The 23,612-nt window shown below is 48.9% G+C and overlaps 1 protein-coding gene across 1 annotated transcript; it reads left to right on the plus strand.

Moving 5' to 3' along the window:
* The first annotated feature begins 21,368 nt into the window (after positions 1 to 21,368).
* LOC119169495 (uncharacterized) lies at positions 21,369 to 22,351 on the plus strand. The gene has a single exon (XM_037420536.2). It carries the CDS (start codon positions 21,693 to 21,695, stop codon positions 22,116 to 22,118), a length of 426 nt encoding a protein of 141 aa, XP_037276433.2. The 5' UTR covers positions 21,369 to 21,692; the 3' UTR covers positions 22,119 to 22,351.
* Positions 22,352 to 23,612: the final 1,261 nt, after the last annotated feature.

Consider the following 23,612-nt stretch of genomic DNA (forward strand, 5'->3'; position numbering starts at 1 on the left):
GCAGAGACAGTGAAGAGATCACAGACTTGAGAAAACCAAACAAACTTTACTCTAGTGATATTGCAGCACACGGAATCCAGTACAACACTTCAATACAACTAACAAAATACATCAACACTTGATACAACTAAAGCAATACATATAAAAAACAATAAATCAGCTTACGAGAGAGAACTATTACAAACTACACAAACTAACAACAATAGAACTACGGAGGAGAAAGTTCGAAGACATAAACAGGTGATGGCATACGTGTGATGACCGGCAGCGTTGCGTCCCCGACGATCGGATGCGAGAAGTCGAAGAGAGTTCTGGCACGACTGCGATGTCGGCGGTGTTGCAACGCTGGTGGCTCCGGGAGGCTAGTGCTTGCAGGTGACCTCGGGCAGGTTGAGCTAACTCGAGGCGAAGTCCCGATGTGTACGTTGCAGACGTTAATATCGCGTCACAACTAGACGAACGGCTAAGTTTAGGTGGCCAGCCGATACAGAGCCACACTAAAAACTTCTAGAAGAGGTACTTGTTATCTGTTTCTAAACCATGTTGGTCAGCGACTAGACTGCCTAGCAGAGCAAAACCCTGCGCCTAAATCCCCCTCGTGTCCCCTCGCTCTTCCTTGGGAACAAGAGACCTCTACATGGGTCCAATCATGTGCGTTTCATTTATGGAAACTCCGCCCCAAAAATATATTGACCCCACCCCTTTTTAATTAGGAGAGGGCCCTCAATGAGCGAGAGTGACAACCTGTTGGGGTGCTGTCATACGGCTTGGCCACCAGAGGTTTTTTTCACGGTTTTCCCGTGGGAACAGTCAGACTGTTTGGCGCTCAGCCGGTGCGTCCCGTAGTCTAATCCTTGTTCGGGGTACATTGCGGCTCTGCAGACGCCGCCGCAGGTACAAAGGATCAAACGTCGGCGGCGACGTTCGAAGAAGAGCACCCCATTCTGCACTTCCCGGCTCTCTTTCATGCGCCCGCCGCTCCCACAGTCAGTGGGGGAGTACGGCGCCCGTGAATTGCCGTGACGCCAGGTCGCAAAAATGGCAGTCCGTGACATTGCCCCCCACTTTCAGAATGTTATTCATAACATTTGCTCACAGGGAGGGCAGTTTTTCGACAACAAGGAACAAAACACCACCAACAAGGGAGACATGAGGACTGTCCTTCTCATACACAACATAAATAGGCGGAGTGCATCAAAGTAACAATAAAAGGGAAAAAGAATTGTTAGAGTACCAGCTTCAGTTACACGCAACAATATCAATGCGCCATAAAAACGAGAAAAAGAAATAGTCATGTACGGCAGCCATCAATACAGAATACACTGCACGAATGTATACTACGAAACAAAACGGAACAGGTGCGATCCTCTACGGTAGTGAAATCCTTCAATGTGCATTACAACATGTAAAAACAACCAATGCACCAAGCAAAAAGAAAATATCTCAAAATACACTTCTTATACAATGAAATACGCACATAGAAACAGAAAACAAACGACGAAAGGAATAAAAAAATAACATGCTCCCCAGACCTCAAGAACTATATCAAGTAATCGGCTCCCACGTTTTCGCTACCCTTATTATGCGTAATGGTAAACTGGTACTCTTGGAGTAGTAAACTCCATCGAAGTATTCGAGCGTTCAGCTGTTATGCCTGTTGGATATATAACTCAGAGGCTGGTGGTCTGTCTGGACACAAAAATGCACTCTACATACGTACATGGAGAATTTCTGAATTCCCCATACCAACGCGAGACATTCGCGTTCGATGGTACTATAGGAAGCCTCCCGTGGAAGCAGCTTTCGGCTGGCTCGTGTCGTCCTTTTTGCCTTCCGTGCCCGAAGTGTCACTGTGGTGTGGAGCTTGCCTTCGTGGGCCTGCATGAGCATGGCTCCGAGACTTGTGTCCGATGCATCCGTTTGAAGTACGAATGGTTGGTGCAAATTTGGCAGCCGTAGTATCGGTTCCGTAGAGACATGTTGTTTGAGACTTCGAAAAGCCTCCTCGTGCACTGCTGTCCCTCTCCTCGTACCTTTTCAGTAAGTTGGCGTGGAAGATTTTTCTGCCGCCAGCCCGTGTCTACGACGTAGTCAGCTTCACCTTTCTTTTTCCGGACTTCAAAAGGGCCCTTCCATTGCAGCAGCAGCTTGTTTGTGTCGCTGGGAAGTAAAATCAGTACCTTGTCTCCGGGGTTGAAACTCCTCTCCTTCGCCTTTCAGTTGTACAGCTTTGTGTATCATGCTCCGGCTTTTTCCAACTCATGGTAATAAGGGCTGTAGCGCGAGCACGAAAGTGCTAGAAGAAACAGACGAAAGGCGAGGCACGGAAGGCAAAGAAGACAACACGAGCGCTGACTACCAACTGAACATACCAGCTGACTACAATTCAGTTGGTAGTCAGCGCTCGTGTTGTCCTTTTTGCCTTCCGTGCCTCGCCTTTCGTCTGTTTCTTCTAGCATCTTCGTGCTCGCGCTGCAGCCCAAATAGCCATTCTTCTTCAATGCTTTTTTTTCAACTCCTCGTGTGCCAGGCGGCACGTTTCCTCCAAACGGTTCCGAAGGTGGAAGACATGCTGGTACGTCGTCTTAGCTTCTTCAGTCAAGTCGGCGTTCGTCCACAGCTCCTTCAGTATCGCCAAGGGTCCCCTCACGTGGCGGCCGTAGAGAAGCTTGAAGGGTGAAAACCCCATACTGGCCTGCGGAACCTCCCTATAGGCAAAGAGGAGAGGTGCCAGGTAGCGGTCGCAATATCTCGGTTTTTCGGCGCACATGCGCATCAACATTAATTTTTAGGTGCCGTTGAATTTTTCCACCAAGCCATTCGCCATGGGGTGATATGGGGTGGTGTGGAGCTGGCGCACGGAAAGGAGCCGCGCTACTTCTTTCATCAGGTCCAATGTGAAGTTCATGCCACAGTCGCTCAGTACCTCGCGAGGGACGCCAAATCGGGAGAACATCTCGACCAGGGCTTCGGCCACTCGCTCAGTTTCGATACTCGGGAGCGCCACTGCGTCTGGATACCGGGTGGCATAATCCATCAAAGTAAAAATGTATTGGTTCCCATGCTTTGAGGGCGGGTGAATTGGTCACACTATATCGATCACCACTCGCTTGAACGGGGTGTCGATTATGGGTGCCCTCCCCAGTGGAACATGTGGTACACGGCCCTTTGGTACGGTGCGCTGACAAATGTCACATGAGGCGACGAACCTTTTTACGTCAGCTGTGATGCCTGGCCAAAAGAACTCCTCCGAGATCCGGTCCTTGTTTTTCTGCGTGCCCAAGTGTCCTGCCATTACACCATCGTGTGCTGTTTTAGGCACAGCTTCTCGGTGGCAGTGCGGAACGACTAATTGGCGTACAAGCCGTCCGTTGGTCTCTGTGTACTGTCGGTACAGCAGTCCCTGTTCTTGTTTATACTCGACGCTTCCCTTATCATTTCGGCATGTTTGCTTCCTGCCGATCTTCTCAAAACACTGTTTGAGTGTCACATCTCCCCTCTGCTCGCAGCCATGGTTATCTCCCGGCAATCCCGCCGTGGTCCCAGGCGTACGAAGCGTGGGAAATTTTTCTGGCTGTGCATGTCCTTGGGAACGGGTGATAGCTGCTGCTACAGGCTCTTCCCTTAACTCTTTGTCAAGACAGGTTTTTCAGTCTCCTTTCTGGGATCATTAGGAGGTCTTACGCCATCGATATTGCCCAGAATGAGGTCATACAGTGGATCTTGCATGCATAGTGCTGTCAGATTGCCAGTAAAGTAGGAGGTGTCAACCTCAATCCGTGATTCGGGCAGCATCCTCGCTGTTCCTTCAACCAAGTAGACGAGTCTGCTTGTACCTGTCAGCTCGTCTTCCTTCACCAACTTCCTCCGCACGATTACTGTGTTGCACCCCATATCCCGTAACACTGATATGTCTGTGCCTCGGAGGGTCCCTGTGGCCACTGGTAGGTTCTCGGCCAGATTTTTCGGCGGTGTCACCCTTACGGCGTTGACGGCGGGGACTTTTTCGCCATTCCTAAGCTCGATATACCCGTCGCATATGGGATCCTCACGCGTTTCCCTTGGTGCGCAGAGGCAGGACGCCTGGAGTGAGTTATTCGCTCCTGACCGGCAGTCGTTTGCCCTATGTCCTTTTTTCCCACACTTGAAGCAGACGATGGCTACATTAGCGGCAGGTCTGTTGCGACACAAGTGCGGCGGGTGATTCCCACGATTGCAAATATAGCACCATGGTAGTGGTGCGTGGTGTAGCGGTTCAAAGGAAGGTCGCTGCTGATGGCATCCCACCGCTGCCACCAGTTGTTACGGTTTGGAAGGAAGGAAGTTGCTGATGGCATCCCACCGCTGCCAACCAGTTGTTGCGCGTCGCGGCGACCGCAGTCTGCGGGTAGCGGGGCCGATCGCCGTCGCTCCGTCGAGCCAAGGACTAGGGGAGAGCTTTGAGCAAACTTAACGGATTTATTTACATATTTACAGTGAGTTGTCGAGATGACAGAAGAGAAGAGAAGAACTAGTGGTTTCACAAACCACGAGCGTGGTGGTTGAACTTTACATAGTTCAGAGCGACTTCCAGCACTCTGTCGCGTCGTTTTATGCCCTGTCGGGCTCCTCCTCTCCGAGTCGACCACCAATCACGCACACACAGGTGAGGGGGGCGAGCATGCGAGGTACACGTGAACACTGCACTGTGGTGGCGCCAGCAGGACTCTTCCTCGTCGTGTGTGTGCCTTTAGTCGAGAGTGCCCACGATCCTGGCCGCATACTTCAAAGGGTCCGCCGATTTTGTTCGCTCAATTAGCGGGGCAATCCGCGGCAGCCGCCGCGGTCTCCCCCAGGAGGACGCCGTCTTTGTTGTCCTCTCTGTGGCGTCGCGGCGTCTTGGCGACACTACGTCTCGTCCTCCGGCCAGCAGGGACAATGCCTAGCGGGCATAGGCAGTCGGCCGGTCGGCTACTTGACGGAGGATTAAAGAAGCGCCGCTCTGCCGTCAGCTCTGTCGCCGGTCACGCCAGCTTTTTCGTTGCCCAATGAGTCGCCGAGTCCATTAGTCACGCTGCTGCTTGAAGGGACGACAAAAGAGTCCGCACTTGAAGGACGGGAACTCGCTTCTGCCCGCCGCCTGGTCTGGATAATCGCTCAAATACTTGACAGCGTCCGTCAGACTGGGCGCCGAAGGGATTGAGGGCCTCACCAGTGGATCGGCCCGCGCACAAAGGCGTCTGCTCAGACGAGTTTCCAGGCCAAACTTAACAGCGCCGTCTCGTGGAGTCGGCCTCTGTTGCTTCCTCCGTCCAGCTGTGGCGAGACTGTCTTTTTGGCACTAATCCGGCGTGGCGAATGACCGGCTGGGTCAAGGCATAGCTTGATTGCTACAGCTCCTCCGCCGACAGGAAGATCTCGGACGTCGGGTAGTATCAGCTGCTCGACGGGAGAGATCACAGTAACCGCAGTCTCCCAACACCATTGAAACCACAAAGACCAACCGGTAGAGCCAGCAAGCGCCGGCAATGAGTTTTCGGCAACGAGGCCGGTCTTTCAAATGTGCCACAATGCACCTACGCTTTTTTTAAGTGGCAACCACACTAATACTCTTGCTCATAGCTAAAAATTTCGATTACTCAAAATACCGCTTAAAATCATTACGGAAAAATGTCCCTCAACGTTCCGTATAACATGACGCTCAGCTAAAGAATTCAACTGATCCCTGTGCACATACTAAAATAACAAAGGGTAATGCAATTTGGTATAGTAACACGCTTATTCGCTGAATGTAGTTTCATGTCAGCCCATGTTTTTAAAGAACGCACAAGACATTGCTGTGCGCCCTAGCACGACTCTCATTCAAAAAACGCTAGCATACTAACACACCCCTAATCATAGGTCATACCGCGATAACCTATAGCCACCACTCATTCAAATTCAGCGGGCGTACCAAATCATCATCCCTGACCTACATGCTTTTATCTCGAAGAGAACTAATTTCGCGCAGTCGGCAGACTGATGCGGGCCACTGCTTCCTCATAACGCTTAACAATTCAACTCGAAATTTTGACAAAGCTTACACGCAAACAAAATCTAGAGGAAAGAAAAAAGTGTCCAAGCAAACTAGCTGTGGAGATGACACAGGAACACCACTTTAAAACCAAATATAACCAAACAAGTATGTTTCCAAAAAAAAAAAAACTCCTGTGTCCGACTCTCCCGCCTACAGCTGTCGCTCCCCCTTCAGCCGTACACGCGGCGGTCGTGGTCTTCGATTCTGAAAACGCGCGAGACAACAACGTGCACGAGCAACAAGCTGAACTGCAGCGTTACGCCTCATTCGTGATTTTGCGGGCTTCTGTCAGTTCGGCGTAGGGGACTGGAGCGATGCGTGGGACAGAGTGGCCATGCCTTCTTTGGGCTAGGTCGCGTGTGGTATTTAGCTATTGTGGCTTTTCCCTTTCCTCTAGGACCCCTTCTACAATCCTGTTCCCGCAAAGCTTTAAATCTCCTGCGTACATTCCGTCGCGGGGATGCGCGCTGGGGCCTACCCTTTTGCCGCTGGCGCCTTATTTCCCGCCACAAAGGCCTCTTCGCTGAACTGGCCGATGAGCTACCCTCTTTTCTTTCTCCCCGATGCTTGCTTCCTCCTTCTTGCCTTCGCTAAGTCGCGCGCGTACCTTTCACTCCTCTACAGCGACGTCTACGACCGACTTTTTCTGCACCGTTAAGAAATTGGCCTCGGGTCGCGTCATCGGTAGTTTTACAGCTCAAGGGTGCTTCTGCACCACCTGCCACAGTGTTTCGGCACTTTGATTTCTTGGCTCTGTCGCCTTGTCCGGCCGATTCACCTGTGCTAACGCTGTACTCAGGTGCGCCCTGAAACGTTCTGTGGATAGAACGGAAAGACCGGTGCTCTCCACGCAATTCCATTCGCGAACCCGCTTTCCTCTTACTTTTCGTCCGGTTGCTCGGACGCATGCAATGTAATTTTGACGCTGCTGCAAAGCTCTTATTTGCTACGCTGACAGGTTTTGCGCCTTCTTTTACACGCGTAGTACTGTTCGTCTTTCTCGCGGATTTGCGACGTCTCTTTCATCTGCGCCGCTCTTTGCGTCTCGTTTCCGAGCCTCCCGATCGCATCTCACACTCGTAAACCCTCTCACAGCTTTCGTCAGCTGTCTCAGTCGCGCGGTCTAAATGATTTTCGACCAAATCATCTTTATTCTCACCCTCTAGACCGGCGGACTGGTTAACACACTTAGGAACAATGCAGCTGTTTCCCTTCGAAAAATCTTGCTCGCATTCCTGAGAGCTGTCTGCAACTGCACTGATACTGTTCTCTACGCTCGCTGCTTCTGAGCTTTCTCTGGTGTTCTTGCCTACTTCGACCTCATTTGCAAGATCCACCGTCGCGACAAACACAGTTGAGGTCTGTACCAGCTTTTCTACAGCTATTCAAGCTGTTTCGCTAGCATTTAACTGGCACAGTACCTCGTCGCACTCGCTCTGGCCTTCGTCGGCCTCTCTACTCACTGCAGCATCCTTCGCAGCACTCGAATTCGGTTCTTCATCGAACCTGCTGCTGTCTTTAAACGTGCAGGCCTTCTCTAAAGCTCTGGGCTGCACCTCGCACTTCTTGTGCGTAACACTTGCGGATGGCTAAATCTTCCACCGCGTTGCCTCGACTTTTTGTTCCGACAGTTCAATATCTAGGCTGAGTGCTCGCTCAAGCTCTTCACATCGCTCCCGTTTTTCTATATCCCATTTGCGCTCACTATTCACCTTGGTGCTATGAGAGACACGCGGACCTCTCTCAGGCTTGGTTTTAATACCAGCACACCATCGCGCGTTCTTCAACGGAGCATTCGTGAGCTTGTACTCAATTGCTTTCTGTCAGCTCTGATGCCGAAGCACCGCAGTAATGCTGCCTTAGCTACATAGTAAATATTGAACTCCTCCTCGGAAAAATACCTTATTCTACCAATTAAGTCGGACGGAAAGACACTCAATAAGGCGATAGACCAATAGTCTTCGTCGAGCCTTAGGTCTGTGCAAACATTCTCGTAAGAGGTTAGGTAACTCTCAATATCCTCGCCCTCTTCGAATGCATGGATCCTCGAATTTACTTGAGACCATCTAAGGCACTGTATTGATCTTCTTGTCTCTTCCAGTTTTACTTTTAGGCTTTCCTTCCACTGCTCTCTCTTTTGCTCTCGCCTTTCCTGACGCTCATGTTCCTCACGCCTTTCTTGGCGTTCCTGTTCCTGTCGCCTTTCCTGACGCTCCTGTTCCTCACGCTTTTTCTTGCGCTCCTGTTCCTGTTGCTTTTGAATCTTGTTCCACGTTTCTTTAATATCTTCACTGCTCAGATTCAAGCCATCGATAGCGCTAACAATTGCGTGTTTCTTCATCCCCGCATCTACTCCTGCTCCCAGGTCCTCCCCTAAAATCAGTAGCTGATTCTTCAACAAACGCTTCCAATCCATGACAGAGAACTAGTGTGGTGCAGCTCACTCTCTACCCAGAAGTTCCGTAAACAACTGTTTCTGTGGTAGCCTTTACCAGCGAAAAGATCGCACTTCTATCTTATCAGCCTGGCAACCAAAAAACCAAAGCCAGCACTCACCAGTCCACAGCTGCCAGTCTCCATGATCTCGGCGTGTTGTTCATTCTCCGTCCTCCAGGCTCACATCCAACCGCTTGCCATCCAGTTGTTATGCTTCGGAAGGAAGGTGGCTGATGGCATCGCACAGCTGCCACCAGTTGAAGGACTAGGGGCGAGCTTTGAGCAAACTTAACGGATTTATTTACATCTTTACAGTGAGTTGTCGAGATGACAGAAGAGAAGAGAACTAGTGGTTTCACAAACCACGAGCGTGGTGGTTGAACTTTACATAGTTCAGAGCGACGTCCAGCCCTCTGCCGCGTCGTTTTATGCCCTGTCGGGCTCCTCCTCTCCGAGTCGACCACCAATCACGCACACACAGGTAAGGGGGGGGGGGCGAGCATGCAAGGTCCACGTGAACACTGCACTGTGGTGGCGCCAGCAGGGCTCTTCCTCGTCGTGTGTGTGCCTTTAGTCGAGAGTGCCCACGATCCTGGCCGCATACTTCAAAGGGTCCGCTGATTTTGTTCGCTCAATTAGCGGGGCGATCCGCGGCAGCCGCCGCGGTCTCCCCCAGGAAGACGCCGTCCCTGTTGTCCTCTCTGTGGCGTCGCGGCGTCTTGGCGACACTACGTCTCGTCCTCCGGCCAGCAGGGACAATGCCTGGCGGGCATAGGCAGTCGGCCGGTCGGTTACTTGACGGAGGATTAAAGAAGCACCGATCCGCCGTCAGCTCTGTCGCCGGTCACGCCAGCTTTTCCGTTGCCCGATGAGTCGCCGAGTCCATTAGTCACGCTGCTGCTTGAAGGGACGACAAAAGAGTCCGCACTTGAAGGACGGGAACTCGCCTCTGCCCGCCGCCTGGTCTGGATAATCGCTCAAATACTTGACAGCGTCCGTCAGACTGGGCGCCGAAGGGATTGAGGGCCTCACCAGTGGATCGGCCCACGCACAAAGGCTTCTGCTCAGACGAGTTTCCAGGCCAAACTTAACAGCGCCGTCTCGTGGAGTCGGCCTCTGTTGCTTCCTCCGTCCAGCCGTGGCGAGACTCTTTTTGGCACTAATCCGGCGTGGCGAATGACCCGCTGGTTCAAGGCATAGCTTGATCGCTACAGTGGCTGTTGCCTCCTTTCTCGTATTTCCCCTCCTCGTCCGTTATGGGACCATATTTCTTTGTTTTTGCTAGGCTTGCTCCACCCTGAGCTACCAAAAACTGGTCTGCCAGCTCAAGCATGTCTCCCAGGGATTTCGCCCTCCTTTCTTTCAAATATTATGCCAGGTTCGAACCACATCCATGCAAAAACCTCTCTCTAATCAACAATGCGCAGAGGGACTCGAATTATGTCTCAGTTTTGGACAGCTCAACCCATCTATCGAAGTAATGTCTTAAGCGAGTCTCGTACTGTGTTGATGTTTCAACCCCTACTGGCCTCTCCTTATTAAACTTGTCTAGGAACCCATCCGCCGTGAAGCGAAAGCGCTTCAGGAGGGCGGTTTTAACCTTGGTGTAGTCCGCTGCATCTGTAGGCGGTAGCCTGCCATAAACACTTAGCGCCTCTCCTGTAAGTTATGTTGAAAGCGCCGTCGCCCATTGGCTTTCAGGCCACGTTTGCCCTCTGGCGAAGCTCCCAAACCGGCGTATAAACGCATTAAGTCGTCCCTTCCTTCGTCAAAGGTGACGAGGAGTCTACCTGTGTGTATTCTCAAACTCGGCTTCTCCCCGGCATCGCCGTGCTCACTGCTAGATCGGCTCACACTGCTACTCTCACCGAGGCGAATCTTTAATTGCAGTAACTGAACTTCCCGTTCTGCGGCTTCCCTTGCCACTTCCCTTGCCGCTTCTCGTTCTTTCTTCCTTTCTTCGCGTTCTCTCTCCTTTTCTTCGCGCTCTCTCTCCCTTTCTTTTTCCTTTTCCCGCCGGGCCAGTGCCCGCTCTTCTCTGGCAAACGCCTGCACCTGTTCCTGCTGCTCCTTAACCCATTGTCTCAGTTCGGCGCCCTCGAGGCCTAACTGTTTACCGTGCGCGATCCACTTATCAAAATCCATACACTCCATACTGCAAACTGTCACTATAATGCCACTATAAAAACAGCGCAATCATATGCAGGATGCAACCACTTCAACTGTGCGGCTCTATCACCACGCTGTCTGCACGGTTCTCGTTCACCCCTCACTGTCTTACTCTTGTGCGGAACGTCCTCGTCGCGGACGCCAGTTTTGTTACAAGCTGTCACTCTAGCGTCGCCAGGGCGAAGTGGGCGACGGGAGTGACACGTTAGTTCGTTCCGTACGCAAGCAGAGACAGTGAAGAGATCAGAAACTTGAGAAAACAAAACAAACTTTACTCTAGTGATATTGCAGCACACGGGATCCAGTACAACACTTCAATACAACTAAGAAAATACATCAACACTTGATACAACTAGAAAAGTACATTTAAAAAACAATAAATCAGCTTACGAGAGAGAACTATTACAAACTACACAAACTAACAACAATAGAACTACGGAGGAGAAAGTTCGAAGATATAAACAGGTGAAGGCATACGTGTGATGACCGGCAGCGTTGCGTCCCCGACGATCGGATGCGAGAAGTCGAAGAGAGTTCTGGCACGACTGCGATGTCGGCGGTGTTGCAACGCTGGTGACTACGGGAGGCTAGTGCTTGCAGGTGACCTCGGGCAGGTTGAGCTAACTCGAGGCGAAGTCCCGATGTGTACGTTGCAGACGTTAATATCGCGTCACAACTATACGAACGGCTACGTTTAGGTGGCCAGCCGATACAGAGCCACACTAAAAACTTCTAGAGGAGATACTTGTTGATCTGTTTCTAAACCATGTTGGTCAGCGACTAGACTGCCTAGCAGTGCATAATTGTGCGCTTAAATCCCCCTCGTGTCTTCTCGCTCTCTTCCTTGGGGACAAGAGACCTCTACATGGGTCCAATCATGCGCGTTTAATTGATGGAAACTCCGGCTAAAAAATATATTGACCCCACCCCTTTCTAATTAGGAGAGGGCCCTCAACTAGCGAGAGTGACAACCTGTTGGGGTGCTGTCATACGGCTTGGCCACCAGAGGTTTTTTCCACGGTTTTCTCGTGGAAACGGTCAGACTGTTTGGCGCTCAGCTGGTGCGTCCCGTAGTCAAATCCTTGTTCGGCGTACATCGCGGCCTTCCATGACCCTGCAGACGCCGCTGCAGGTAGAAAGGATCAAACGTCGGTGGCGACGTTCGAAGAAGAGCACCCCATTCTGCACTTCGCGGCTCTCTTTCAAGCGCCCGCCGTTCCCATGGTCAGGGGGGGGAGTACGGCGCCCGTTAATTGCCGTGACGCCGGGTCGCAAAAATCGCAGTCCGTGACACTCTGTTACAATTTTTTTATTGAGTGACACGCCATAAAACGACACTAAATAGATATACAAATCCTGCACGCACAGACATATGTTGAAATGTCGCATATGTTTATTTAACCAGGTGTTTGCACTTAAGTAACGATGCCAACTGTAACAGCAACACCAGAAGCTGATACGAAGCGCTGATGCTCGCGAAGATGCTGGCCCTGGACACTGCTAAATAAATAAACTTCAGTGCATGGCAACTAACCACAATAGACGTTAAACCGACGTGACGGCTGTATCAAAGGACATAGTTATAGCGCGAGAACAGAACGACGACAAAGAGACAAGAAGGACACGAAGGACACGAGTCCTTCGTGTCCTTCTTGTCTCTTTGTCGTCGTTATGTTCTCACGCTATAACTATCGTCATGTCATACCAACTAGCCCAAGCAGCCGCTCTTCTGTTTATCAAATGAGTACGTACATATTTAATGTTTATAAAATTGGATAGGCAACCCTGCAACCACTATTGACGTTTCACGAAGATTACCGTCTATTTGAAAAGTAGTTCCGAGACTTGGCGTAGCTCTGTGATAAAATGCTTCATTGCCACGCAGAATGCTTGGTTTCGATTCCTGCTGGGACCCCGACATTTATTATTTGCATTCGTCGGGTCAACGCTACCGACGTCGGGTATTTCTTAACGCTCGCGCGTTAAATTTGCCCATGTGTGTTCTCGTCATTCTTAGGTAGATACTAACTGTCAATCCCCTGTGGCACATACCCGCATACTACTGGCACATAGTCGCCCATGGGTATGTGCTTCTGTCTGGCGGGAAGCGTTTCCCTACGTACGCGGCGGGATTGTGACATTATTTAGGTCTTGGCCAGCGTGTCATATTTGTCGAACCATCTTACCTTCCCATGCTAATTTTGGTTCACGCCAAGCTAAGGGGGTGACCACGATAGCACCCAATCGTAAGCAGATAGATAGATAGATAGATAGATAGATAGATAGATAGATAGATAGATAGATAGATAGATAGATAGATAGATAGATAGATAGATAGATAGATAGATAGATAGATAGATAGATACGCTTAATGTCGCCGTAGTTCACTAAGAAATGCTTCGCATTTAATTGTCACCTCCTTATCGGGAGCATTACTCAGCCAGAAAAGTGTTGCTTTCATGAGGCATCATCAAACGCAATGTTTGAAGCTTTCCTCATTCTTATGTATGTCTCGCTTTCCTTATCGTTTTTCTGCTCCTAAAGAGGTGCGTAATTGGCCAAACCACAAATCATAAAGCAAACTTATTGTTTTTTTCCTCTGCCTACCACACTTTTGTGCCTTTAACAGCCCCTAGACTTCAAATACGACAATGAAAACAACATGTAAGATTACTTATCGTAGCCTCGTGCAGCTTCCACTGTTGTAATCCACTAAAAACATTCAGGTAAATTATTGCATGTCTCTCACACATCGGCGAATCATATCTTCTAAGAAGTCTGGTTCTTGCTTGTACAAATTAATGCATTACCAAGTATGAAATTAAGCAGGCTTTTGCCTTCAAGTGTTACAGAATGCTACGCCTTGTAAAAGTTTTATTCGCATTAAAGTGTTCTATTCCGGGGTTCACCAAAACTTCAGTGGTGTATTTACGCCACGGAAATAGAATTGAAAGAATACACATGATCAGAACACAAATGGGGATTCGAACCTACGACCTTGGTCCACGGCAAGTAAAGCCGGGCACGCTATACCCCCTGCGCCTCGGCCACATGCAGTAGAAGCGTAAGGCGCCTTTTATATGTGTACCACAGTGTCCTTCCTGTGCTATTTCTTTCGTGAAGTAACGCATCTTGGCCGTGAAATCCACAATTAGTCCTTTCAAAGCGTCGTTCTCACACGTCCGTCCCATTCGGCGCGTTTCGAATTGAAAAAAATCACAGCATATCTACGAACTGAATGATGATGAGTGGGGCGAAGCATACATCAGTCCGCCCGCGCTTCCATCCGTCCATTCGTTCTTGCTTCCGTCCGTCCATGCGTCCGTCCGCCTGTGCATCTGTCTGCCCGTCCATCTGTCCTAGCGTGCAACCATGCGTCCGCCCGTCCATGCGTCCGTCTGTGCGTCCATTCGTCCGTGAATCTGTCTGTCTATATGTACGTCCATCTATCTGCACGGCCATCCACCCGTCCGTCTGCTTCTCTGTCTGTCCGTCCGTGCGTTCGCCCGTCCATCTAGTGAACACTCCAAGTACCACCATCTCGTATCTTTTCACCTATTCATCATATAGAAATACCGCCATCCAGCAGAAATTCCAAAGACTAAACGACAGGTGGCTACCTGCTGCTACTACTACTACTACTACTACTACTACTACTACTACTACTACTACTACTTTTACTACTACTACTACTATTACTACTACTACTACTACTATTACTACTGCTGCGCTGCTGCTACTGCCCCGCCATGGTGGTCTAGTGGCTAAGGTATTCGGCTGCTGACCCGCAGGTCGCGGGATCAAATCTGGGCTGTGGCGGCTGTATTACCTATGGGGGCGCAAATGTTGTAGGCCCGTGTACTCAGATTTGGGTGCACGTTAAAGAACCCCAGGTAATCGAAATTCCCGGAGCCCTCCACTACGGCGCCTCTCATAATCATATAGTGGTTTTGGGGCGTTAAACACCACAAATCAATCAAATACTACTACTACTGCTGCTGCTACTACTACTACATACAACGTGGATGCACGACCCACGGCATAAGGAGTTTCACCCCTACAGTGCAATTTTTGCGACGCATTAGCACCCTGCCGGGTGGCGACATTACCCTCAGCGCTGGCCTAGATCAGAGCCCTCATTTATACCAAAAATAACTCTACCACGCTAATTACTTGGCCTGGCTAGAGTACTACACGCTTCTAGTACACTCTAGCATGACCGTAACTCTGCGTTACCAACATACGTTCGCCCCTCGAAAACTAGCAGCCGGTCAACACGACGCACGTTGCGTTTCCCTCTGATCGGGCAGTGGGGTTCAAATACCCTTAAACTGGGGTATAACTTTCAAACAACAATATCGATTATAGGCAAGCTGTCTTATATCACGGTGCAGAAAACATTCAACTACTTTACTATACGGGCACATTTTGCTTTCGTGTTATACCGATTCCTGACGGAGAGACCAACAGTGTTTTATTTATTAGTGACTGGCGTCCGTTCTTGCGCGCATCGGCAACAGCCAAATGTCTGTTGACACTATTCTTTCAAGTGTCCGAGAGAACACGTTGCAACAGAAGGCGACAAAAGCTCTGTTGAATTTCCTACGCGACACGGACTTGAACAAGCGGCTGTAAACAGCCATGTCACACCGTGAAAGACTGAGTGTGCGCGCGTGTGCTGCCGAATGTGCTGTGCTTGTCTCTATTCTCTCTTCCCCCTCTCCCTTCTATCTTTCATCTCCCCCATCCCCATGCCATGCGCAGGGTAGCAAACCGGCTGCCTATAGGCTGGTTAACCTCCCTGCCATTTTTCCCTCCTATTTTCCTTCCTTCCTATTCAGCAAGTTAGTTAATCAGTCAGTGAGTCAGTCCAGTTGTTCGGTCGGTTGGTCGGTCGGTTGGTCCTAAATTATACGGCGAAAATAGCAGAACATGTGGTTATCTGATGTGGTACTTGCTCACGTGGCCTATTGCGAAGGCTTTTCAATGATTTCTGTAAAAGGCCATGTAGTCAACGTGGAAAGACAATGTAAACACAAGTATCCCGGGCCGAGTGAGCCTCGTAAAGAACGAGATTACCCAACATCACCTACCAAAATGTGTGTCACGTTAAGGGAAGAAAAGAGATGCATGCGTCCGGCGCCTAACATGTTTTATTGTCAACGGTCTTCCAACAATATTACAGTTATTTTTCGTCTGTCGCATTCCGCGCTTGTGGCAGTCACCAAAGCTGAATCGATAGAGTCTATGTGCCCGACGACTTTTTAGCGAACCTATAAGCATGTGAAATGGCCAAGCTTGCACCAATCAAACAGAAACTCAGTGATCCTGCCTCGTTACTCTTCACCTTTAACGTGAGCAAACGACGGGAATCCGCAAACCATGAAGGATGGACCCAACTATTCTTCATGATGACGAAAGCATTTCTGTGCTTCAAACTAGGCTGGTGGCCTCACTGGCAGAAGTATATTGCATAACTCCGACTACATCGTTAAAATCTCGCTTGCGCCTCATAGCTCAGCAGGCAGGAAAAGCTAGCCACGCTCGCCTCACGGCCAAGATGAATTAGATTCTCTGACACATTCAAATTATAGGAAGAGGTGGGTCAACTACGTTCGCTATGCTTGAATACCTTGAAGCACAACAAGTTAACTATCAAAATCTCTTGAAGCAGAGGTCTCAGGCTACAAGGCTCGCAAGAGAAATGCACTTATCGACAGATGGACTTGAAAACTTGTAATATGCACAAAGAAACCGTGATCATCGATGCCAGCACCGCTACATCGATGAGGCGCTGAAAGAGAACGGTACCATTGTTAATGACCCGGACGAAGTTCAAGAAGTTTTCCGAGACTACTTTGCAAAACTGTTCACTGCAGACCATGATGCACAGGATGACGAGTTTAGTGTAAAACTCTCAGCCTTTTGTGAAGGTTTGCTATCGCTAGGCTCGGAAGACGGTTTAGTATTATATGTAGAAACTGATAAAGAAGTATGGTATGCCCTAAAATCAATGAATACGTCCACGTCACCAGGCCCAGACGGAATAATCACGGGATTTTACTTGCGTTGTTTCTTCGTTATCTTGGGAGATGCGATCACCGATCTCGTGAATATCTTGTTGCGTGATGGCCAAAAATAGCAGTCCTTCTGCGAAAGAAGGGTGATTCTATTGCTGAAAGAGAGTATGGAGCCTTCATATCCTAAATCGTAGAGGCCTATTACCCTGCTAAACACAGACTAAAAGTTAGTAGCCACGCTGCTATCACGGCGTCTGCTCCCTTCATAGGAAGAGGTTGTGTTCCCCTTGCAGTCATGTGCAGCACCAGGACGTTCCGTCTGCGCACCTATTACAATCATCAGAGACCTCTTCGCATATGCCAAATAAAAACAGATATCAGGAGTATTTATTTCTCTTGATCAGGTCAAAGCATTTGATAGAGTTGAACACGGGTATCTTTTCGCTATTTTGCGCATCTTTGGCCTCCCAGAGCAGTATGTGCGAATGGTGGAAATACTTTATCAGGATCTATCAAGCTGTCCTTATTTCAACAATGAAGTGACCAGAAGCTTTGCAATTCAAAAAGAGGTGAGTCAAGGCTGTCTGTAGTCTCCGGTTTTATTCATTTTATCTCTGAAGCCTTTGATTAGAAAGGATGCAAACTGCGACCGCATAGTGGGTTTCCCGATGTTAGCCAAGGAAAACTTCAAAATTGTCGCATACGCCGATAAAAGTTCGGTATTTTTTCGTAACTTATCTGGCCATAGTACATTCCTTGACATTTTCGCTCAGTCTGTCTGGTACTCTTTTAAACACCACCAAATGTAAGGCATTGTGCTTTGGAAGCTTCAGAGAACTATATATTGCCAGGAGACTTAGAGAATACGTTCAAGCTGTTAAGGTGTTAGGCGTTTACTTTGAGGAAGGAGATGTCTAAAAAAGAACCTGGGATGACGTGCTTAGGAGATCCACCGATGTCCTAGCAGCAGCCACTCATTTTAACGTGTCACTAACGGCAAAAGCAACAGTCATCAACACACAGGCATGCGCTTTTGCGTTTTACATAGCACACATGTCACTTCTACCTCGCCGTGTTACAGGACGCCTCGCCTCCATGGCGGGGACCTTCCTCTTGGGAGGAAAACCAGCAAAGGTACAAAAGTAATTTTGACAGCTTCCCACAAACCGTCGTGGCCTGAGTCTCCCAGACATACCAACATTCACGAGAGCGCTGGCTGCAAAAACAACACAGAAGCTCTTCGATGACAGCGACTACCCCGGGTACAGGCTCTTGATGTACTGGAGCAGTACACTAAAAGGTACTTTTAAGGCAAATCCATACATCATACGACGAACAGAAATTCCGCTGAAGTTTTACAGAACTGCCAGTGGCTTAAAACGAACAGTGGAATCAATAGGTTGATGCAGTGTGGAAGATGTTTTATCGCAGGAAATAAGCAAAATGATTACAAGTAGCACACTGAGGCAATAAAAAGAAAAAGCATCCTGCCCGAAAAAATGGAAACGATGTCATTGCGATCGCGTACCTAACCAGGTGCGCGAGTTTGACTGGTTGAGAAGATGTAGGGCATTGCCTACGCGTGACCGGTTGGCACATTGGGGAGTCGTTCCAAATGACCGCGAAACAAACTTCGGCAAAAGAGAGACGGCCCAACATGCTCTGTTTCAGTGCTTGGTGGCGAAGGGCGTCTGGCACATGGTACAACACCTCTTTGGCTTTCGCACGGTGCGCATGGGAACAGAACGTGGACTGTTTGCAAGACCGGTCTTTACTGTGACCTTGTACGTACTGTGGTGGCTAAGCTGTTTAGCGGAAATACGGCAAAAGCCGCATAAAGGCGCCTATCCAGCACTCCAGAAAATACGGCTCATTGTGTGGAACCTAGATCAGCAACTGGAAACGCACGGTGAAGAGGCTTTCCTTCGACGATGGCACACATGTTTCTTCAGAGTAAGAGATGGACAGCTGAAGTTTCCAGTTGTTTCTTTCTAGCCATACGCCCACTCTAGTACGCATCCATACGTGTTATTCTATAAAATGTGATTAACTTGACTCATTTTCCTTTGACTTGTAACATTTGGATACCCAGAGATCAATTAGATTTTGCTGCTCATTTGTAAGATGTGTACGCTGGCTTTACTTGTTTTCGATGTTTCGTTTGTTTATGTACAAGTTGAGTGTACAATAAACTTCTCTTTCTCAAACTTTTTCGTAAGCATAATTGAGTACATCATGCTTTAATTCGTCGAACATTCGTACTAAACACAATCTAGGTGAGCGCGGTAACCTCAAATAATGCAAAAACCACAGATCGCACCCAATACACCCTTATCTCTCCCCTTACAATTTTCATCGTTGAAGTTTTTCACACATGACATGCATGTTTATGCACGCCGTTATCGTGCCCGAGAAACAGGTGGTGAGATGACGCCGTCGATGAGTGCCGCACCAGCATCTGGGAACACTGTAGTTTCCCGACATCACCCCTTCGAGTTCTCGGCACCAACTGATTGATATATGTGCTTCCACATGACCGAGTGCCGAACATACGTTGTTCATCTCTTTCCCTCTACCATCACCATGGTCGCCGAAGCACAAGGCGGTTATTGATAGCGCAAACAGAAAGCGCCCGGACCGTCACTGATGTCGGTCGCCCAACGGAGTACCGGATGCCTGTGTTCAATTACAACAGGGAAACCAACCTTGCTTCTAGCAAATAGCTATCGCACCAAATGAACGGAAATGGGATTAAGGTTGGTTTGCGGCACTATGGGAAGCTTCCGGTACGATAACGCTTCGAAGAGATCGCTGACCTTTTACAGCGAAGCTGTGTATGGCCAGGGCGTGTTCGCCTGTTGTCCTTCGTTCACGAGCAAAAACGTATGTGCTTCGAAAAGATCGCTGACCTTTTACAGTGAAGCTGTGTATGGCCAGGGCGTGTTCGCCTGTTGTCCTTCGTTCACGAGCAAAAACGTATGTGCTACATAAATTGTCAGACCCCAATACCAAATGCTGGTTCATTAAAAATGAATGAAACATGCTGGTGGCAAACACCATGCACGATGCTCACATGACTCCAAGATTGAGCTCGAAACTCCGAGTACATGCGGGAAGTGGGACAATACGATTCATGCCATGGGCAAAAAGACGCATGCTGCTCAAACGTTCAACTTTAAAGAAACGTTCGCTAAATTCAAAATATATAGACTTTCTTAAGAGACATTAAATTTAGTTGCAGGGCCGGTGATCAGCCGCAGTTCGGAATCGGTCTGTGATGAGCCATGCATGGCGGTGAAAGGAGGTCAGCTCTGCGTAATGGAAAAATCGGCAGGCCCGAATGAAGTTCTGAGCGATGCAGACGTCTTTCACCGTTAACATGACCGACCATTTGCGTTGAACAAACAATTTGTTGTCATTAGCCTGCAGGCTGCATATTTTTTTCTGAACAGGATAGGAGCGCCTGTCCTGTCCACTATACGTTTCTTCCTGTTCGGTGTTTTCAGCACCCAACTTGGCCTAAGCGAGCGTCTTCTTGTCGCTGCTCGGGCCAGCATCGATGTAGAAGTGACGCTTCGCATAAGATTGAAGTAAAAATGCTTCGCGACGTCATGAATCGCTGCAATTCCTAAATTTTCAGTGTTAATCCCGTGTAATACGTACGCACTGATGAAGGTGGGGATGACGTTTGTGGTGATGAACACATGTCTAAATGCGCGCGCCCCTATAGAAGAAAGAATTTTTGCTGATACTCGTGTCACCGTTTCCTCTGGCCACCTGATCAGATTGGGCGTGACCACGGGAGGACACCGCGCCATAGCTCTATTTTGGTCATACTGTGTCGGTCCGCTTCTCCGTAATAGTAATAACCGATATTGCAGATATGTATTTGTTCCTGCGTTGCATTATGATTACCAAATCGTTAATAAGGGCTCGTTAACTTCACGTGGACGCAAAAAAAAAACGAGTCATAGAGAGAAAGAGAAAGAGAGAATTCATTTACAAAAGGGCAGAAAGGTAAAAAAAAATGAGACATGCGTAAAGTTCATGTCACTGTTTCCTCAAGGCAGCCGTAACACTCTGGGTCCCTCTGTTTTACCTGTGATTCGGTCACGCGCGATTTCGTAGTCTCATCGTGGCTTGTTTCCTACTACAAAGGCGGCGGTAATAGTTAACTTCTTTTATACGTTTGGTGGTGTTATTGCAAAGGTCAACATTTGCTTAATTTCCTCGCGCGTTTTTTTTACACTATTCACTAATGGTCTCTACACATCGTCGATGGTGTCGTTTAGTCATCAATAATATTATGTAAAAATGACACGATGCGTGGCTCTTTACAAGAGGTATCTACACTGGTGCGTATACTATAGCATCTATTATAGTACATGACTATAGTATACTATAGTATACTATATTGATCTGACCAGCCCTCTTCTTTGTTGTCTTCTGTGCACAGAATGTGCGATCACTGATATGTCAGCTACGTATCATTATTTTCGTGACCAGCAATGCACCATTATCACCGAAGCTCTCGTTGTTAAAAGGAGTGTGAAAATTAGGTTAATAAATAAATATTGCAGCGAAAGTCTTGTAAACATTGCTTTTTATAGTGTCAATATCGGCATGTGCCGTAGTGGGCACTTAAGATTCCCAGTTCGCAGCTATTTTTCATTGCCTAAATAGTCTCGTTTTTCTGCACTGAGGAAGATGAAGGCGGTCGTTCCGCCACCCTCTTTCTACCCCGAGCGAAAGGCGGTAAGCGCTGTCAAGGGACCATGAGCCTCGTCTGTGGGTACGCCTTCGTCGCGATCGCCTGAAGGCGATCCGCCGGTGTCGGCAGGTCGTCTCCGTCCGTCGACACTCGTGCACCGACGGAGAAAGTTCCTGATCTACCGACGGTACAGTGTGGCTGCTGAGATCCTAAGCCAGCGACTACACCACGCTGTAGCAAGGACAAGCACCTAGTCTCTCCTAGCAGCTTGCCAGACAGCACAGGCAAGCTCGAGGCAGTCATGGCGTACTACACGAGCTACATCCGGACGCCCTCGGGCGTGCTCAAGATGTTCCAGATCCTGGTAGGCCTCGTGATCGTCATCAGCCTGATGAAGTACAACTACGACCAGCAGGAGATGGCCTACACTTTCCGCTTGGACACGGTGCTGATGGCAATGACGGCCTTCACTTTCCTCCTCGTCTCGGCGGTGCTGCTGCTGTGCGCACTGCTTGACGGCCCCATGCACGGCTTCAGCGTCACGTACCGCCTGCTGAATGTGTTCGCGGTGTTCTGCTACCTGCTCTCCACCACAGGTTACCTGGCATCCGAGTTCCGCTACGGCGTCGACTGGCACTTCGGCCTCTCCACGGGACTGCTCTGCATCGGCAACACGGTCGCGTACGGCGGCAACACGTTCCTCGCCTACAAGACGCTCCTGGAGTGAGCACCCTGTCCAGCCACCGGTACCGAAGACCAACGTCTCAGACCCAAAGGTTTCTTTACCGGGTACCGCTACCGCCAGACCATGTTCTGCGTCAACAGATCATCTTTTAAGGCTGTTAGTGATGTAAAGTGTTCATCCGTCGGTATTTTTTTTTCTTTTTTGCGCCGACTCTTCATTTTTTTTTCTTTTACATAAGTGTGAAGGCTTCAGTAAATGTACATGTTTATTGCCTGCTCTTGAGTACTACTTGTTACTGTGTAGGTTAGTGTGGCCATTGAGTATTCTATGGTGTAATGTTTACGGAGTACCGTGGCTCTAGAATTGTCACTTTAGTAAGCAACTTTCAAGATTGTTGATGCAAGAGAGCTTGTCTTCACGTAGCCGTTCAATAAGAGCAGTGGAATATATATGCATTACGTATGCGTACACACATGCATACGGATGTGGTTTCTATGTCCAGTCAATATATCTTTTAATTTCAAGGGTCATGTATTGTTTAGCTGCTCCTTATATCGATGGCGGTATCATACGGATCCTTTAGAAACAGCATTCGCACGCAAGAGGCTCATAATTCTGGCATTCCGACTTTCACTAGGTGTCCTCATTCTCTTTTCCGAGGTGTCCTCATTTTTTTTTCCGAATTAGCAACGCTTTTCGGGTATTGCACATAGTGAGGCCACAGAAGTCCTAACAATTCTCGAATTCGAGGAGCAGTGACGGTGACTTTTTCGCAAAAACCGTTGACTTCATCATTTTCTCGGAAGTGCATCTCTGTGACGCATGACTATTTCTAAACAATTCTGGACAGAGTGCGACAAATGGGGCTTTCTGTAAATTGCCGATCTTGTTCTTTTGGTGTATCTGTGTCATGCCAACGACTTATCCTGGTGTTTCGATACACATGTCCTTAAGTATCGGGGCAGTTCATGCACTACCCGGAGATTCTTAAGTGCTCTGACTTCATGCTGACTACCCTTTTCTTTTTGCCGTTGGCGAAAGCTTCGGGGCTTTCATTCGCCCTAGCAACCGCCGCTGCGGTCGGGGTCACTTCGTGTTTGCCAATGCGTACGTCGCCGTGGCTACAGCAAATAACTAAGACAAAAGGAATAAAAACAAAATGCGCCGTCCACATTTCGACTGACTGACGCGCCCCCACTTGAGTGAAATTTCGTCTCCGATATAGGGTCTCCGCGGTGGCCACAGCAAAAAGGATTTCCTCGTACTGGGCGCGACAATCCGTCGGCTACCACCATTTCAACAGAAATGCTTTGTGAGTGCCTCCTGCGTTTGCCGCAGAATAAACATAAAAAAGAATGCAAAAAAGACATCAACGGCAATGTCTTTCGCCTCCTCGGTTTACCCTTTCCCCGCTGCTCGTGCCCGTCCTTGCACCCAAGGCCTGCGCTCGCAGAGGGTCTTGAAGACGATGACATCGACGCTTAGTGGGTCTTCTTCTCCTTGCTCTTTGTCTTGTTCTTCTCCACAAGCTTTCTT

This window comes from Rhipicephalus microplus, chromosome 2 (genome assembly GCF_043290135.1).
Source record: "Rhipicephalus microplus isolate Deutch F79 chromosome 2, USDA_Rmic, whole genome shotgun sequence".
In the NCBI taxonomy this organism is placed as follows: domain Eukaryota; kingdom Metazoa; phylum Arthropoda; class Arachnida; order Ixodida; family Ixodidae; genus Rhipicephalus; species Rhipicephalus microplus.